The sequence below is a fragment of the Brassica napus genome, chromosome C4 (assembly GCF_020379485.1).
Source record: "Brassica napus cultivar Da-Ae chromosome C4, Da-Ae, whole genome shotgun sequence".
Taxonomy (NCBI): Eukaryota; Viridiplantae; Streptophyta; class Magnoliopsida; order Brassicales; family Brassicaceae; genus Brassica; species Brassica napus.
The window spans coordinates 52,819,364-52,838,791 of NC_063447.1; the positions used below are offsets into that span (position 1 = coordinate 52,819,364).

General features: G+C 34.7%; 3 protein-coding genes and 1 non-coding gene across 4 annotated transcripts; 3 read left to right on the forward strand and 1 right to left on the reverse strand.

Moving 5' to 3' along the window:
- Window positions 1–3,400: 3,400 nt before the first annotated feature.
- LOC106450039 lies at window positions 3,401–4,653 on the forward strand. The gene is made up of 2 exons (XM_013891690.3): window positions 3,401–4,331; window positions 4,417–4,653. The coding sequence occupies exons 1-2, from the start codon at window positions 4,075–4,077 to the stop codon at window positions 4,457–4,459; spliced, it is 300 nt and encodes a 99-aa protein (XP_013747144.1). The 5' UTR covers window positions 3,401–4,074; the 3' UTR covers window positions 4,460–4,653.
- Window positions 4,654–5,832: 1,179 nt separating this feature from the next.
- LOC125586180 lies at window positions 5,833–6,267 on the forward strand. Its single transcript, XM_048756007.1, has one exon. It carries the CDS (start codon window positions 5,833–5,835, stop codon window positions 6,265–6,267), a length of 435 nt encoding a protein of 144 aa, XP_048611964.1.
- Window positions 6,268–13,886: 7,619 nt separating this feature from the next.
- LOC125586510 lies at window positions 13,887–13,987 on the forward strand. The gene has a single exon (XR_007323041.1). It is a non-coding gene; the product is annotated as a U6 spliceosomal RNA (small nuclear RNA).
- A 1,600-nt stretch (window positions 13,988–15,587) lies between these two features.
- Window positions 15,588–17,796, reverse strand: LOC106446923 (3-ketoacyl-CoA synthase 12). Its single transcript, XM_022701282.2, has 2 exons — window positions 15,910–17,796; window positions 15,588–15,723 (listed from the first exon to the last, which is right to left on the reverse strand). Exon 1 carries the CDS (start codon window positions 17,381–17,383, stop codon window positions 15,953–15,955), a length of 1,431 nt encoding a protein of 476 aa, XP_022557003.2. The 5' UTR covers window positions 17,384–17,796; the 3' UTR covers window positions 15,588–15,723; window positions 15,910–15,952.
- Window positions 17,797–19,428: the final 1,632 nt, after the last annotated feature.

The window sequence follows — 19,428 nt, forward strand, 5'->3', positions numbered from 1 at the left end:
CATTGCACACACAATGGGCAAACGTCTCCTACTTTCAACTCGGATGGATGTTGAACCAAGAACACATCTTGTGAACCTGAAACATCACTCAAACTCCAGCAAAGATGAGACACAATAGTATTGGGATCAATCCTTGATTAATTATCAAGTTTGATTCCCAATATCACAAGCATTGCAACAGATTAAACAAGACATTTTCAAGTTCTAATCTTTGCATGCAAACTCTCTAAGCACAAGGACTTTCTTTTCCTGATTTATGCAAGCTACTTAGGCAATTTTAAAGATTTTTTACTCAGCAATTTAGACATGAATCTAATGCTTCAATGTAAGACAGCCACAAGACTATATGCAACAACTTCCAATCAGTTTCAATACATGTATGCAAGCAGATTCAATCAATCAAAACAAGCATCACTATGAACTGGAGTTAAGCATATTAAACAATCTCAATCACCAAACAAGACTCTTTAAGCATCCTGGGACAGATTCTAAATTCATTTCATTTCGTTTAGCAATCTTTAAACAATCCTCAGGTTTTCAATCACATCACAACATCACAACCAGTCAACAACACACACATTATCAAGAAGGGATAGTAATAGCTTACAGCCAAGGAACCGGTTTGGTTCCTTGAACCTCCAATGGCTTATGGCTCACGGTTTTGTTGGACATGAGAGTATGTATCGTCACCCAGCCTCTCCTCCTTCTACTCATGGCCACCTTCTTGTTTCTACAGCTCAAACACCCCTCCTTTCTTCATACATCAAGTCGCCATCTTCATGACATATACTCTTCTTGTAGCCGGATGCAAGCAGCTCATGGACAAGGAGTTTTGGCTTGAGGTTCATGACGCCTCTCCATCCTCCTTTGCTTCCAACGTGGCTCTTCATCAAGGCAGGTATGAGAAAGGTTTGAGGAACCAGAATGACACGCCAAGCTTCAGTCTTCATGGAGAAGCTGAACCGGATGGAGCTGTCTTCTTCATGGCTTGGATTTGAGCTGAGGGATGTGTGTGGGATGTGCGGAAGTTTCAACCAGATTCTGATGAACCTGGCTCTGATACCATGTGAGATTTATAGAGTTCTCTTCTCTGGTTGTGTTTGTGTGTGTATAAACTCCAATGGGGAAAGATGAAAGCTTGCTCTAGGTGATTTAGAAAGAGAGATTGATGAGAGTGTTTATGAGAGAATAAGAGACTTAGGAACAGAGATTAAGAGACTGAGAGATTAGGAGAATAAGAGATTAGAGATTATGGTTTCAGATTCAAGAACAAGTTTTCATTTCCATGAAGTGGAGAGGGGAAATCCCCCTTACTCACTTAAAGCTTTACAAAACGTCACCAATAGGTTTATATATGCTTTTACAATCTGCGAACTCATAAACCTATATCTAATGGCTCATAATAGACTTGAAGGATGGACGGTTCAGATGGAGATTTGGTATGGGCTTCATCTGATTGGTTAAACTCTCTTTGTTGTCTGATTGGTTTATTTGAATCTGGTCAAGTAGAGACCAACCTCTTATTGGCTTCTTTTAGGCTCCTGAATGTTCCCATGTATCTGTCCAGATACATGGTCAATACACAGCTCATGGACAGCTTGCACAGCCTGTCACTTATCCACAAGCAGTCCCATAACTTAGAGAAAGACAATGGCGCCCCTTATGATCAGAATCACCTCTTTGCTTCTTCACACACTTAGCTCACGAGTTGCTTCTTCCTTGGGATGCAAGTTAGGTCTTGTTACAAACATCTGGGTGTGTACGGAATGCTTTCCTGACCGTACCAACGCCCTAATTTTGCACAAGACCTAAAATGTCTCAAATGAGTGAGTTATGCTTCTCGGGTCGATCCCGGTCCGTACAAGCCCGTACGGCCTCGTCCCGGTCTCGCCCTATATTTGCACACTCGCCCATTTGCTCCTAAACCATCTTCTAAGTCCCTCCTGGACTTGGCCCTATCTTTGCACAGCTCTTAGGACACTTCTGGAGACCTTCAGACACTTCAGGACTCTTGATAGACAATCTCTATAAGACTTGCCCTATCTTTACACCAGACCCAAACTCCTCCATACTTCTGAGTTTTATCACCTCTTCTCAACATGTTCCCTGCTGAGTGACCCATTCTCTAGCCTTTTTGAATTTGTGTATGATTGCTGGTAAATTTATTATATTTTTCTTTAGTTCAGGTATTTTAAAGTGTAGGACTGATATTTTCAGCTTGTTTAGTCGAAACGAGAGTTAAGGATATTGTTCGGAGTTGATTGTTTGGATAGCCGATCATGGAGTTTAATTTTAATCTAAATGTGTGAGGTAGCCAAAAAAATGGTTAAGAATGATCAACGTTCTATTTGTTTTATTTGTTTCAAAAATGGTATCTGAGATTTTCAGAAATAAAAGTTATATATCATATCATAAATAAATAAAGTTTGTGTCATACCAAAAAAAGCTTCTATATTGTCTCCCCTTTTATAATAAGAGAAAAATAGAATTTGTGACATATTAAAGAAATAATATTTTATGGATTTTTGTTTTGTTTTTGGAATGATAACTGTATATATAATTTATAATCATCAAATCATAAGTTTATAAAACTAATATATATTATTTTGTGAATTAACTAAAAGCTAATCAAATATAAAACATAGCACATCGAATTAGGTGTATTTAGAGGTTGAAATTAGTTATTCATGATGGTTGGTCTATAGTACCGGTCCTGATCGAAAGCGGGGAAAGCATAGCCTTCCGGCCATTAAATAATTTCGGCCATTCCAATGACGAATGTTTACTTTAGGTCTGCTGGAAACGGCTCATCCTTTTTCACCATTAAAGTGAAAAAGTCTTACTTTTTTATTAAAGTTACACATACCGGCCTAATATTGTTGTTTTGCTTCCAACCCATTACAAATCAGGATTCGTATCGCTGGTGTATTGATGATAAAGATGATAGAATAAAACAATATTCTTAGAAATTAAAAAAAAAAATGTTTTTGTGAATAAACAGAGCTCGTGAAAGAATAGGCCAAATGAAAATTTCAAAACAAAAAATAGTTTGGTACTCGTCTTAGATGATGTACATGCTTTCTGTTTCAGGCCCATACCCTCTAAAAATATTACTGTCATTGGTAATTCCACTGAGCTACAATGTGAGAGAGTTCACAGTTAGCTCGAATATAACCGCTAAAAAATTCGGAAATAGTAGATGCAGAGGTAAGGTAGTAAAGACACTCCTTCAAACTTCTTCTAATATAAAAGACGAATAGTCTCAGAGGAAGGTGTTTTTACATCTAAAATATCATATAAAGGATGACTGTGAATAGAGTTCCAATCTCACTCATCTAGTATATAAGCATGAACCATTTAAACAGGTATATGCATTTAAGAAAATCGATATACAGATGGAATTTCTCACCTAAAACCATATATATACTTTCCGAATCACCACTCTTAATCGATTATTTAACTTAGCTATCAATGAGTTCCTAACTCTTATATAATATAATATAATATAGTAAGTATTTTTTACCAAAAATATAGTAAGTATTTACATTTTGAAAAAAAAAATTTACATTTTGTATCTCCTTAATTTTTTTAAAATTCGACTGGGTTGTATGTTTGGAACGCATGATGATTACTTTTCTCTAAGTTTTCCAAAATAATAAGAAAGTATCGAGATGGTATTATCTTTAGGTAAATTTCCTTGCACTAGACAATTACTCTAGTATCTTCAGCCATAAGATGATATGACAAAAGACAAAACAACCGTTTAATCTTTTGGCAAACAATATCATTTCAAAAGACATTATAATAATAACAACATATTGTTTTTTCATTTTCTTCCGTGGGTCTCCCCCATATATTAAGGACCTTGGTAAATTTGAGCAAGATTATAACAGTTGGTGGTAAAATCTTCTTTGTAGGTATAATAAGCATGTAGGAATAAGTTAGTTGGAGCTGTAAACAGTTAGTTGATGACCGTTAGGTTTAACACCTACGTTTCAATTTTTCCCCGGGAGAGAGATTAAAAAACAGAGGAATAGAGAGAAAACAAGAGAAGGATAAAAGATCAATGGCAAAATGAAGGAAGAAGAGAGACATGGTTCATCATCCGATTCTTCTTCTTCGTCTTCTCTTCCTGTGAGCTACGGAGTTGACTACGAAAAATACAACTTCTCTTCTTCTGTTTCTTCTCTTTCTCGACCGTTTTCTCCGGAAGGATCAAGCAGCAAGAGCTGTGTTCTGGAAAATAATCTTTCCTCTGTTTTCTCGTTGGACCATGACGACAGTCTCCCCATCTTATCTAGAGATAGAACATGTTCTTGTGTCCATCTTGGGTAAAGCTTCACTCTCTCCCTTCACTTCTCGCGTTGATATAACTAATTTTGTTCTTAAATATTTTTGTTTCATGGTTTCTTGCAGCTTCCAGTGGATTCTGCAGAGGTGTTGTGGCTGTTTCTGTTAGCCTTTCTTTTGCCACTCTTAATACCTCTGGCTTAATATGATACCATCATTGTAGGACTTATTCTACTCTTTTCAATCTCTTCTTATGTCATATTGCAATTTGAATGAAATGAAAGCGTATATTAAAGCTAAAACCACTAAAACACAGTTTACAGGCAATTTAATTGAATTGTAGTTTTATGTTGTGAATTAAAACTGTTGCAATATGGAAGGTCAAGGTCCAATCCGGATTCACTTGGCATAGGAAAGTTAGCTGTAACCAATTCTTAACCCAATCTTTGATATTGGAATCTTGTTTTTTTTCTCTCTCTTTGGAACAAAGTGTAGTTTGAGTAAGGTATTGGCAAAGTATTGATTTACCATTGAAAATGATGGACCACTAATCAGCGATTGTGAGAACCAAAACCAACCCCAATCTGATTTGCATCATAGATATACTAGGATTAATGGATTTTTGCTTTAAATTTTATCAAATCAAATATGTTTTTGCACGTAAAAGAGACATTTTCTGTAGTTGATCTTAAGTCACGAGGTCCGCTCTACTTTTCCACAGTTTATTATATTTTCATATCACTCATTTGAGACATGTTCAAGATAATATGCTAACATTCTTGAGTCAAACCCCTGCCGCTTTGCCTCTTCCTTTTGTATTTAGATTTTGTAATTCCCACGTCTATAGACAGGGCCATCCACCAATGGGTCACCGCCTCTGGTAAAAGGATCAGACGCTAATCCACCACCTCTTCTCACCAGCCTTCCTCACCTCCCCAAACCGGCAAACCTCTGCAGCCGAGAAAAATCCACAGTGGCGCTCCCTCATGAGGAACACTGTAAGGGAGTTTATAAAATATCACTTGTTTTCTCTTATATTTTTAAGTTAAACATGACAAATAAACCCAAAAAAATGAATTTCAAAAATTGTGAAAAATGCTGATTTAATTGAATGACTGCTAATTGATCGTACATCAGTTATGAGAGCTATAATGAGTGAAACTACAATTCAAAATAGTATTCCTTACATAAATTGGTTAAAACCAAAACAGAATCATGTTCTTTTGTATTATTGTATATCATTTTGGCCCTAAGTTAATGCTAACGCGTTAATCAGGACGAATCATTTCACCTCCAAAATGACTAATTTGGCTTGCTTTGTCATGAACGGAGAATAATCCTACTCTCCTCTGTGTTCGTTTGGGACTGTGATTATAACAGAGAATGTACCAATAATGGCTTCATTTAAAGCATTAAATGTAATCGAACCTAATCGAACCTAAAACAGTGGTTCTATAACTACATGCAATACTTAGAACACCTTTATCCTATATACCCAAGGATCTCTTAATTAATTTTTAATAGTATTTAATGAATAATCGTATGGGAGGTGCAGCATGGATCGTTCGAGACCATGGTGGTCTCCCTCTCTCACATAGTAGACGAGCATTCTCTGGCCATACTTCGTGTATAGAAGCAGAACTTCAGTCTCTTTTGTGGAGCATCCGCGCGCTTATTGACTTAAGAATCAAATGGGTAGTCATTGAGTCCTCACTCACTCAAGTTAGAGAGGCGCTTCTTAAACCTGATGAGTACCCGGAATGGCGACATCTGATTGATACCATTAGTGTCTTATTGAATGAATTTGATGGAGTGAGTTTGGAACATGTAGTTGCTGGCAGAAACAGGATTGCCAATGCTATTGCACTAAGTGTGACAAGGGATCATCGTTACCAATCCTATGTAGCTACAGGTGGTCCTACATGGCTGAGTTCCCTATTACGAGAGGAGGAGTTGAACTCGGTGGCTCGTGCGTAGAATCGTTGGAACTTAGCTGCGGTGGACCCTTGTTCCCTTACCTGATCGTTCTTCGGACATTATTTACAGCACCTACTGGTGTTTTTCTTCTTCTTATTTTTTTCCTTTTATTTACTCCTCAATCCTCTGTTTGGAGGTGTGTGTTGTTTTTTTTTTTTTTTTTTTGGGGGGGGGGGGGGGGGGGGGCTTTGTATTACTGAACCATTGATTGAATCCAGCGTAGAAAAAAAAGATTTAGTTAAGAAACTTGAGATTTTTGTGTTTCCACTGCAAAACTCTTATTTAAGGTTTCTTAAAAATAAAATAATATTAAACATTTTTTATTAAAATTAAAAAAAAAATTATTAAATAAAACATAGTAAAAGATAACATTTTAAACATACATTTTTTTTTTAAAAACATGAAAACAAAGATTATTAAAATAAACGAGAATTATTTGAAAGAAGCATCTGAAATCAGTTGTTGTCTTCATCACGTCCATATCTACGCCAAATATGTTCAACCAAATCATGTTTCAGTTGTTGATTCATTTTTCTATCACGAATTCTTTTTCGAACACCGATCATATTTGCGATATTTGAAGGAATATCTGTAGATTACGTGAGATCGACATGTGAACTTCCGTAATCTTCTCCTTGTTGGAACTCTGAAACATCAAATTGAGTGTATCCATCTCGTTCGTCTTGTACTATCATATTAGGGAGTATGATACATGCTCTCATAATATTCTCAATTTTAACTTTATCCCAAAATACCGCTGGATTTTTAACAATGGCAAAGCGAGCTTGCAAGACTCCAAAAGCACGATCGACATTTTTTGGGACAGCTTCTTGACGTTGAACAAATAAAACTGCTTGCGGACCTTGTGGTATAGGAATATATTGGATAAAAGTTTCCCATTTCGGATAAATACCAACGGTGAGGTAGTAAGTCATATGATATTCTCTTCCATTGACAGAGAAAGTGACATTCGGAGCTTGACCTTTTATTATGTTATCAAAAACAAGTGAACGATCAAGAACATTGATATCATTTAATGTACCTGGAGGTCCAAAAATGCATGCCATATCCAGAGATCGTATGAAGCAACCGTCTCTAAAACGATTGTTGGTTTACCCGAACCATGAGAATATTGCCTTTCCAAGCAGTGGGACAATTCTTCCACTCCCAATGCATACAATCAATGTTTCCTATCATCCCGGGAAATTCACGTTGCTCTCCAACATCAAGTAGACGTTGAAGATCAGCCGGTGTTGGTCTTCTTAAGTACTCATCGCCGAACAAATATATTATTCCTTCCAAAAAAATTTCTACACACAACCGAGTTGTTGTTTCACCGAGCCGGAGATATTCGTCGACCGTATCAGCTGGAGAACCATACGCCAAGACACGAATGGCTGCAGTACATTTTTGAAGGGGAGAGAGACTAATCCTTCTGAGACCATCTATCTTTCTCCGAAAATATTGAATTTCGTTGGAGAGTCGATCAACAATGTGCATGAACAATGGCTTGTTCATTCTAAAACGTCGTCGGAAAAAATTATCAGGATACGTTGGAGTTTCACTGAAATAATCATTCCATAAACGAATATGGCCTTCTTCACGATTTCTTTCGATATAAGCTCATTTTTTTCTCTCTTTTTTCTTCGTTCTTCTTGATCACCATGTAGGGTAAAATTCTCAAAGGTTTGATCAAAATGTTGGTCAAAGACCTCATCAAATGCATCATCAAATGATTCATCTAAAGTGTTTTGAGAAGAAGAAGTCATATATGGTGATTAAAGAATTTTATAAACTTGTGATCAAAGAGAGAAATTAGAGAGAATATGAGTTGTGATCAAAGAGAGAAATTAGAGAGAATATGAGTCGTGATCAAAGAGAGAAAATAGAAAGACTTGAGAGTTTGTTTATAAACTTGTGATTAAAGAGAGAAAATAGAGAGAGTTGAGAGTTTTTTTTTATAAAACTTGTTATTAAAGAGAGAAAATAGAGAGAAGTCGAGAGAGATGAGTTTGGTGTTGTTCAAGTCATATAGAGAGAAGTCGAGAGAGAAGATATATGTAAGAAAATATAGAGTACAAGTCATATAAAGTGATGGAAGTGTTCTTTACATGTCCGACATACATGAGAATACAAGTCATATAGACACAAGCTTTTCAGTTTGGTACAAGTGTTCTTTACAAGTCCGTGATACATGAGAATACAAAGTGCACACAAGAGTACATAAACATGTGAGAACCAACGACAAACAAGACCAATGTCTTTATGTCCGTGACATTAGAACTTCTCAATGCTCCCACTACAATACATAAACATGTGACAACCATAAGAAACAGAGACAAATACATGTGATAAGTTAACAAGCGGAGACAAAGAAGTACATGTCTTGAAGTTCAATCTTCTTGACATGTAAAACAATGAGCACAACATTTTTAACACAAGAACATTTTGGATACAATAACACAAGAGAAGAAAAACAATGAACATAAGCATAATTTTAATTAAACATAAGAAGCAGAGAACATGACAATGAGTTACATCAACATAACGAGAACGATTACTCCTAATACAACAAATATCAAACAACTAGAAGATGACCAAGACATAACATGAAACAACAAGAACATGACCGTGAGTTACATCAACTCATTTATCAGCTTCTTCTTGAGAGCTTCTTCATAATCAGCCAGCAAGCTTAGGAGAAGCCGGTAAGTATGTTGCAACTCTTGTCCAGAAAGCGACTGACTTCTGCTCATTCCCAACAACTGGATCCATGCTCGTGTTCAACCACGAGCTAATAAGCACTATATCATCTGTTGGAGTCCACGTTCTTCACTCCTTACGCTCTGCTGGAAGCTCGACACCAATGTTTGGATCTTCGGTACCTTGACTGAAGAAAGGAACTTGCGATGAAGAGAGTGAAACACTTCTTTGACTGCCAAAGACTACTTTTTGTTGACTATTTAGTAGTTCAACAAAACTTGCAGATTCTTGAAATGGATTGAAATCCATTTCCGAAGTCAAAGAGAGTGGAGAAAGAGGAGAAGGAGGAGAAAGAGGAGAAAGTGGAGAAAGAGGAGAAGGAACGTTCAAGCGCATTCCGTTGTTGGAGATGGAAGAGAAAGACAGAGCTTATAAATTATTCAAGAAAGAGAAGGAAAGAGATAGCGCATTCAACACACCCAACCAACAAGACTATCTAGCTTAATCATCTTTGTAAAGTAATAAACTTATGCGTAATGACTTGACCTATATCTAACAACAAACAATGCTTTTTCAGTTTCAACTAACTAGAGCCAGACAATCACTTCAATTTATTAATGTGAGACAACAATTAATTACCCTAAATTCAATTCATACAGAAGCTACACCATTTCATTACAGACCAGATGAAAGAGAGAAACTTTAACATGTATTGCTGCGTACTCCTCTCTCCGATGACCCTTCCTCAAGTCTCTTGATCCATCCACCTGAATACACAAAGACCGAACATATCAAAATGTATTTGATCCTAAACACACAAAGACTGAACATATAAAATGTATTTCATCTAACCATCAGATGACACAAAGACATAAACATAACTGAGCATCAATAGACACAAACCAACACAACAAACAATAAAATTTGTAACAATCGATGCAGTAAAAAAATCAATTTTGATCCATCCATGTAAACAAACAAGATACAGATTCATTCATGACACAGGATCGAACTCAACAAAGAAAGAAACATGGAAAAACCTTGAAGAAGAAGAAACCAGAAACTTTACCTTTCGATTTCAGGAGAACCACCGAGAGAGTGCTCCGTCACCGTCGAGGAGAGCCACCAAGAGACAAAATCAACATAACAAACAAATGAAACCTGCAATCAGACCAAGTTGAATCATAATCTGAGACATGCATAAACAACAAAACAACCGCTTTACCTTTTGATTTTCGGAGAGCCGCAGAGAGAGAGGTCCGTCGAGGAGAGCCACCATGAGATAGATCGCCGACGACAGAGAGGTCGCCAATGAGAGCCTCCGAGGGATATGTCATGTCGAAGAGCAGAGCCACCGACAAGAGGAATCGAGAGAGAGAAGGCGAAAGGGTGACCCCTAGGAGAGGAATCGAGAGGGATACAGCGCCGAGAAGAGAGAGAACGCCGACGAGAGCCACTGAGAGAGACGACGCGGAGAAAAGACGACCCATCGACCAAAGGAATCGAGAGAGAGAAGGCCAAAGGGTTCCTCAACAAGAGGAATCGAGAGAGGGAGAATGCCGAGGAGACCTAGATCGCCGGCGAGATCAAGACGAGCCGGAGAAGATACGATCCACCGAGGAGAGGATTCGAGAGAGAGAGAGAGAGAGAGAGAGAGAGAGAGAGAGAGAGAGAGAGAGAGAGAGAGAGAGAGAGAGAGAGAGAGAGAGAGAGAGACGATTTCGTCGAGGAAAGGATTCGAGAGAGAGAAGCCGAGAAGGCTGAAACACCACCTCTCCTTCACCCAGTCTTGTTTCGACACCTGTCTCTAAGCAACGTCCTTTGCGGGGCTTGTTTAAGAGACGTGTCTTCCTCCTTTTCTATTTTTCATTTTTTTAAATTGCAATTAAGGTAAGAGACAGGGGTTAGAGACCCGATAAAAATGCCCTTATAGAACAACTATATATATTGAAAACATCAGTTGTACATAGTGTTGAACTATAATTAACAAACCCACATGGCCACACATATATTGTTTGTAAGCATTGTTGAGGAACAATATATTCGCTTGTTAATAAGGACTGGAAAGAATTTGAAGGCCTCTAAAACAAGTACTTACGAAAGAAACGTTTATCACCGCTTTGACCCTCACTCGTTTGGGATCGTTTGTAAAACTCATTTTTACTGCCATTTTTCATCCTAAATGTAGGAACATGTTCTCAGAGAGTACTATATTTTCTCGTATTATTAAGTAGAAGTTAGCTAAAAGAAATGTTGTATATGAATTCTGAAATAAAATCATATTATTTAAAATGTATTGTAACTAGAAAAAGAAAGGTGGATGATTCAGTAATAAATTAGGTTTGAACATTACGAAATCAGGCAGTAAAAACACGACTACTTCTTCTTCTGTTGGATTGATATTCAACCAAAGGAAAATATGAGAAATTCTTGGGTGAACCTCTAGATTCACCGAACAATAGTGTTTGAGTATTTGATATTTGATATTTTTTAAAAAAGGAAAAAAATTGAATTTCCAAATAAGATTATATTTTTAAAATAAAACAATAAAAATACATAAAAATAGTTACAAAAAATAAATAAATAAATATTGATAAACTTTTAGCAAAATACTAAATCCTATACCCTAATCACTAAACCCTAAACCTTTGGATAAACTCTGAACCCTTGGATAAATCATAAACTCTAAATCAAAAATATTTAAAATTAAACCCTTGAGTTTATGATTTATCCAAAGGTTCAGAGTTTACCCAAGGGTTTAGGGTTTACCCAAGGATTTAGGGTTTAGTGATTAGGATTTAGGGTTTAGTGTTAGTAAAATTTAGTTTTAATGTATGATTTAGGGTTTAAGATTTTCCAACGGTTTAGAGTTTATCCAAAGTTTAAGGTTTAACGTTTAGTGTTTAGGGTTTAGGATTTAGGGTATAGGGTTTAGTATTTTAAGATTTAACAATATTAATTTATTTATTTTTTGTAACTATTTTTATGTATTTTTATTATTTTATTTTAAAAATATAATCTAATTTAGATATTCAATTTTATTTCTTTTTTTAAAAGATATCAAATATCAAATAGTCAAACACTATTGGTTGGTGGTTCACCCTAAAGGGTGAAATCCAAGAATTTCTCGGAAAATATAATCACGTTGTGTCGTTACAATGATACAGATCCCTATTTATTGATAATAGATCTTAGAGGATCAACGGCACCTAATATTCCCACGTGTATGTGGGAGAAATAAACGTTTATCTGTCTTGAGTGGCGAATTTAAAGAAAGAGTAGCAAAAGTAGTTTTATTCGATTTTGGACCGCTTTCTTTCTTCTGTCATGTACCTGTCCCTATTTATTACCCTTTTAGCTTGTTCCTTCTTTTTTCTTATTATTATACGGTCGAATAGCTATAAATTAAATTAAATATAAAAAGCTATAAATTAAATATATTATTAATACTAAAATCTCCCTACAGTTTTTGTATTATATTAGAAACATAAGTCGTCAAAATATATAACTATCCCACACAAATTTTTTATAGGGAAATCTGTTTTTTTAGAGCAAAAAAATGGTAACTATGTCCCTTTAGACTAAATTATACTACTTTATGTCCTATTAGACTAATTTTTTCCAAAATGACAGTAATGCCCTTAAAATTATAATTTTTAAAAAAAGATATATATTGAGTTCGACAAGGGGGATCGATCGATCCCACTTTACAAGTTATAGTGGATCGATCGATCCCGATCATTATTCAGAACAAAAAAAAACGCGAAATATATACTGATCGACCTGGTCCATTTCACTCGATCGGCGAAGGTCGATTTACACAGATCGACCGATCTGTAAGAATAGATCGATCGATCCCGTGCCGAGGAAAGAATCTCAAATCGATTTTTTTGGTTTTGTATGATTATATCTGGATTGATTCCCACTTGATTTGAACCGACCAAGCATGATTTCAACTCTTTAAACTCGATTTCTCTGGGATGAAAGTGAATATTCTCAAATGTTCTCAAATATTTGAATTTCTAAAAATAGGAATTTGAATTTCTAAAAATAGGACACGCCTCTTCAAGAATGTTCCATCGACAACAACCAGTAGCACCCCTTTGAATTTGAATTTCTAAAAATATGATATTTTTCTCTGGGATGAAAGTGAATATTCTCAAATCGATTTGTCGCTTTTTTTTGTTCCTTTTTTTTTTTTTTTTAAAAAAAAATCGATTTTTTAAAAAAATATAAAAGTGAATATTCTCAAATATTTTGTTTCCATATTTTTAGGAACTGATTTCTTATCCGTAGAATACAACTAATATGTAGAAATCAGTTTCTACAGTTTTTTAGAATTATAGTAATGTTTAGAATTTGATTTCTACATGTTTTAGATTTATAGTAAATCTGTAGAAGTCGGTTTCTACATGTTTTAGAATTAGATTAATGTGTAGATTTTGATTTCTAAGAATTTTAGAATGGTAGGTTAAGCGCGGAATGTGTATTCTACATATTTGTAGAATACTCCTATTTACGTAGATCATATATTCTAAACATTGTAGATTCAATGAAAAAAGTAGATTTCGTTTTCTACTTCGTAGAATGTCATTTCTACTTTTTTTTAGAACATAATCTGAAATTTATAATTTTAACTTTTTTATAACTGGAAAATATACCATTAAGTTCATATAGATATTTTAACAAATGTTACTATTTTTCCAAATTTTTTTTGTTCGTAAAACTATTTATTAAAATTATTTTCATAAATATTAAAGGGTATTATAGGAAAATATGACACAAAATATAGATTAGTCTAAAGGGATGGGACATAGTTACTATTTTTTTGCTCTAAAAAATAGTTTTCCCTTTTTTATAATGCCATGCAAAATAACTCATCTCGAACCAAATGTAAACAATATTTTGACAAAAAAGTTTTTTTGGAAACATCCGATAAAATTGGCAGATACATAATAGATTAGCATGATCCATATGTAAGTACGATACGAAGAAATTAGAAATAGTCAAAGTTTTTAGTTTCAAAAAAAAAATATTTTGATAAAGAGACATTTTTCTATATATATATATATTTACAATATATATAACAAACAATCAAATTTGAGAAATCCTAAATCTCAGTATATGATAAAAGATGGTTCAAGATACTACTATTTGGAGCTGATTGATTGAAACATAATTTTGAAATTTATATTGTAAAATTTAATCTATAATTTTTTTGCCATAAATATATATGTTTTAACCGTTAAAACTAGATTAAAAGATAAAAAAATAATTATTTTACAATTATATATGTTCCTATATCATAGAAAATATTACTTTAATAAATAGATAATTTTTATTGTAACTCTAAATTTTAATTTAAAATATGATTGATAATTCTAAATGATATAGAAAATTTTAAAAGTAAAGAAGGCTTCTACAGACTAACCAATAACACACTCAAATGTGTTCGAAAAAATACTACCATAGAAAACATATCCTTTTTTTTGTCAACCATAGAAAACATATCCTGATTAAGAATCAATGTACTAATTCAAATTCCTACTAATTTAATTTCCTGGTTTTCATCCATAGAACAAGGGGTGGCATTTGTCGTTGGACACAATGGGTCGTCGGTTTTTTTTTTTTTTTGGGTCGTCGGTTTTCCTTTTGTAATAAGAAATCCAACTATATTGAATTCACTACATAGAATAAAGACGTCTGGTTCATAAAATAAGTCACAGAGTCAAGTGACCTAGTAATAGTATGAGTCGTCTCTAACCTGGAAAAATATCATTCTCATTTCCTTTATTCGCAAAGTGTGAAGCTATAACGGCTTATATTTCTGTAATTATGGCATCAAAAAGTCATTTGAGAGTCTGAGATAATGATGTTTAGTAAATATTCTTTCTTCCCCGATTACTAAATAAGTCAATTAAATCAGTCCAAATTGGGAAATTTGTTAACTTTATTGTTTGTCGTGAGGCATGAGTAAACTTTGTTATACTATGTGCCTACTTAATTAAATAGTACTAATTTATTACTAAGAGCATCTCCAATGTAAAATTTCATTTTTTTTTTCAAAATAGATTAAAAGTGAAAATTGAGTAAAATTATTTTAACCCTATTCTATTTCTCATTCCATAATGGAGTGATGAACAAACAAAAAATAAATTACTCAATTTAGGGAGTAAATTTCATTATAGAATGAAATATGAAGTTAGATTGAAATATTATTTACTTCATAGTTATTTTTATTCTATTTTAGAAGAAAAAATGGAGCGGGGATAGAGATGCCCTCATGCCTATCAATTTTTGTCATTTTCTGTGGAGAAAAATAGGGCCCGGGATCTGGCGGTGGAATGAAATGCTCATTGAATGTTTTCTCACCAAACAAACTCGTCTTCAATTTATTTTCCATTTTTCTTGCGTTTTCATTTTTAACTGAAAAGGGTGGATATCAACAATTGTTCCAAGAATAAAATAGAAAAACCAATCATGTCTCCCATGTACATGTGAATGTGATTTCAGTAACAACGAAACGTAGATTAAGACATGTTCCGAATCTGAACATCATAATTCATAAGTCAAGTGCAGACTCTTTAATTTCTATGTACTAGTTTTCAACCAAACAATTGAAAAGAGGTATTGAATGAATTAAAACTTGACATTAATACAAAAATATTAAATTCATAACATACGAAAAAGAAGCCAGCATTCCAATATGATGGCAAATTAGTAAAATTCCTCATCTTACTGGAAGTGCTTGCCCTAATTATAAAAGTGTAAAATTAACAAATTATTACACACAAAAAAATTATATCAAGCAAAATGAAATCGAAGTTTCTTTTACATGCATTCATATCCCTGTTCCAATCCCATTCTTTTAAATAATAAAACACGTAAAATTTTAACTAAGGGGAAAAGGAAAAAAGAAGAAGAAGAAAATAGTGTCACCTTTTGTGTTGTTTCCGAGTTTGCGTTTTTGTGCGGAAACGTTTTACATAAACCCATCAGGGATCTTGAAAGTATCAAGTTCTTCATCTTGAATCCAACCAAACTTCTCCAAATAAGGATTCGAAATCGATTTAGGTGGATAATCATCAATGCAATGATTCCACACATTCCCTTTTGATCCTCCAACGGTGAGATCTCTCACAACTTCCCAAACACAGCTGTTGCACTTAAAACCAGCTCCAAAGCTTATCATAAACACTCTATCTCCTCTCTTCAGTCTCTTCTTAGCCTCCATATAAGCCAAAACATACCACAAACTACTAGCCGATGTATTCCCAAACCGGTGAAGAGTCATCCTCGCCGGTTCAATATCATACTCGCTTAAATCCAAGCTATGTCCAATCCCATCAATCACAGCTTTTCCTCCGGTATGAATGCAAAAATGTTCGATCCCGGTTTTGAAGTTGATCCCTGCCTTTACAGGAGTCCCCGGTGGGAGATTCATGGAGCCCTTGCTAGGGTTTTGATGCATCTTGATTTTCTTGATGAGTAGCTTTAGCATGAACCTCAAGAGCTCGGTTACTGGAAGAATCTTGGGTGTTATGACCTTGAGATTGTCTACAAAAGCTCGAGTCGCCGCTTTTGGTAGATTCTTCCCCAAGTAAAACCCTACACGGCTTTGTTCGTCCTCGGACTGGATACAACAGTTGTAAGAATCCTCTCTAGCTCCATGGTGAGTCCTTACCATACACTTGAGCCTAAACATAGCTTTCTTTCTCAAGCTACGTTTGTTAGTCAAGAGAATAGCACAGCCACCGGACCGGAACAAGCAGTTAGCTAGAATCATCGAACGGTTGTTTCCGCTGTACCAATTAGGGCCTAAAGACTCGGATGTAGCAATAAGAGCTAACTTGTTTGCGTAGCTCTTGAAAATGTTCTTCACAATGTCTACGGAGATTAGACTCGCGCTACATCCCATCCCGGTTAAGTTGAAGACCTTGACGTCTTCCCTCATCTTGTAATGGTTAATGATTCTCGAAGCTAAAGAAGGCATTGTGGAGAGCATGGAGACGTTGACCACGAGGATGTCGACTTCTTTAGGTGAGATTTGTTGTCTCTCCAGGAGTTTCCCGATGCTGTCTACGTAGAACTCTTCCATCTCCGAGATCCCATCTTGTAAAGACGGACGCTCTTCTCGGCCCTCGAAGACGAGTCTTGGAGCGTAGGTTTGTTCTCCGATCCCTGAGCTTACGATGGCTTTGAGAAGGAACTTGTATTCGTTTAAACCGAGGTTCTTGTTTCGGTGAATGATTTCTCCGCTGAACTGAGTGCTCACCATTCGGTCGTCCGATGGTTTATGACATTGGTAGTCTAAGATGTAGCAGTCTTTGTCTTTCTTTGAGTCTATGAGTTTACAGATCTTGAAGAAGAGATACGAGAGAAGAAGGGAGAAGAAGAGAAGGAGAAGATCCATATTATTATTCTTTTTCTTTATTTTTTTGTTTGTGTGTTTGTTTTTTGGGGTTAAGAAGAGATGATGAAGTGAGTAAGCTGCATGAGAATATGGTGGAGATTGTGAAGGGGATTATATAAGATAAATCATTAGAATGGATGAGGAAACGACAGCTCTGAACGTTTCAGTGGGTTCTACATCTCCGTTGATTTTTTTTTGTTTGGTGAGAACTTTAATATTTTAGAATAAACAAAACTAAATATACTTATTTCTACAGCCCAAGTTTGCGGTGAATTTTGTGACTTAGGATTTAGGAGATAAGTGGGGACGCGTTGATGTTGATGTAAATGGATATGCAATGTAGAAGAAGTCTTAACTTGCTCCTTTATTAAAACACAAAGAAGCTTTCTTACAACAAGGCTACGGTTTACCATTATGTAATTGTAGTATTTATAGCACTGTCGATACTTTATTTTCGTCTATTGTTGAGTTGTCGAATCTTATCTCGCGAACATGAACATGTTGTGTTTTCATATCGGCTGGACACATAACCTATCCTCCTCCTTTTTGGAGTTTTTGTTTCTCTCTTTAGTACAACGTATTTGTGAGTTCGCTTGTAGAAATTTATCGTATAACTACGAAATAGTCACGATGCGTTTGTGACTAATTTTTAAAAAATCATTAAATTATCACAGATAGTAAAAAAAATCAAAAATATGACCAGTCACAAATATATCATGATTAAAAATTAGACATGCTTTACTATAAATATTGATATACTTTGCTTGGTTTAAATTATGTTTTAAAGCTTCGATTTGGGATCAAAAGTCGTTGATTACTGATATATGCTAATTTTTAAAAAGAAAAATATAAGTATAGCAAAAGAAGAGGCTAAAACAGAATTGAGCTCATTTTCTTTGTTTGGCTATGCAAAGTGATTACCACATATGCTATAAATCATTCATAATATCTAGATCGACTATTACCTATATATAGATGCTAAGAGATATTCCCTATACCACATTTCTTTTGATGTCTAGCACTCAATTTTAATTTCGTAGTTTGGTTCTATGAATTATAATTAAAGAGAACTTTAAAATGTGAGTCTGAGCAAAGCAAGGGAGGAGACAAGTAACCCAAAAATTAAATTAAATACATGCAAGAGAGTGAAGTTATCTTGAGTCATCTCAACGTCCACCAACCGAATGTGGTTTGAGTAGAGGATTACGTATTAATCTTTCATTAGCAAACCCTTTGTCTCACACCTTCTGCGTGCGTTTCTTCGTATTTCTTCACCTTCTCTTCCGTCTGTTGTTCTAAACACCTAGTATGTCTTTACTTAATCTTTCTCTCTCTCTCTCCTAGTATGTATTTAATTCATCTCCCACTCCAACAAAGTTAGGTGTACATGTATAACCTTAATGTGTATTACGTCTCCCGAAACTTACTACTATCAAAGTATCAATGACAATGTGGAGTAATTTCAATATACTCGTTTCTGTAAATAGGAACTTTTAGACTGCCTAGTTCTGCCGTTTTAATTGCAGTGGCAAAATTTGGATTTGAAATGTATTTTGATATCTATTCTATTAAAACAGCAACATGACCTATTGATATAGTTGTGGTCCAACTATTTTAGTACAATTATTAAAACTTCTTATTAATCATTTAAGATAAATATTATACAAAAAACAAATATAACTAAAACACACACAAATATAAAAATTAAATTTCTCAAAAAATGTAAAACAAAAAATATACCGCCCTTAAAAGGGCGGGTCGGAATATAATTTTACATTTTTAAGACAGATTCAGTTACCGACTTTTTTCTCCAACAATACAACGGTCCTGGAGTCCAGTTTAGAGTCCAATAATATTAAAATAACATATATTATTTTAGATTTATAAATACAGTAAATAACATTCTCCCTGGCAAAATATTATACACAACTGGTGTTCAAAGTTGATGGATAAGTTATTTACAAATTATCATGTAAAAAAGGAATAAATATATATATTTGTTTTTTGTTATTTCTAATCAGAATTTGACAGTTATTTAATTAAAG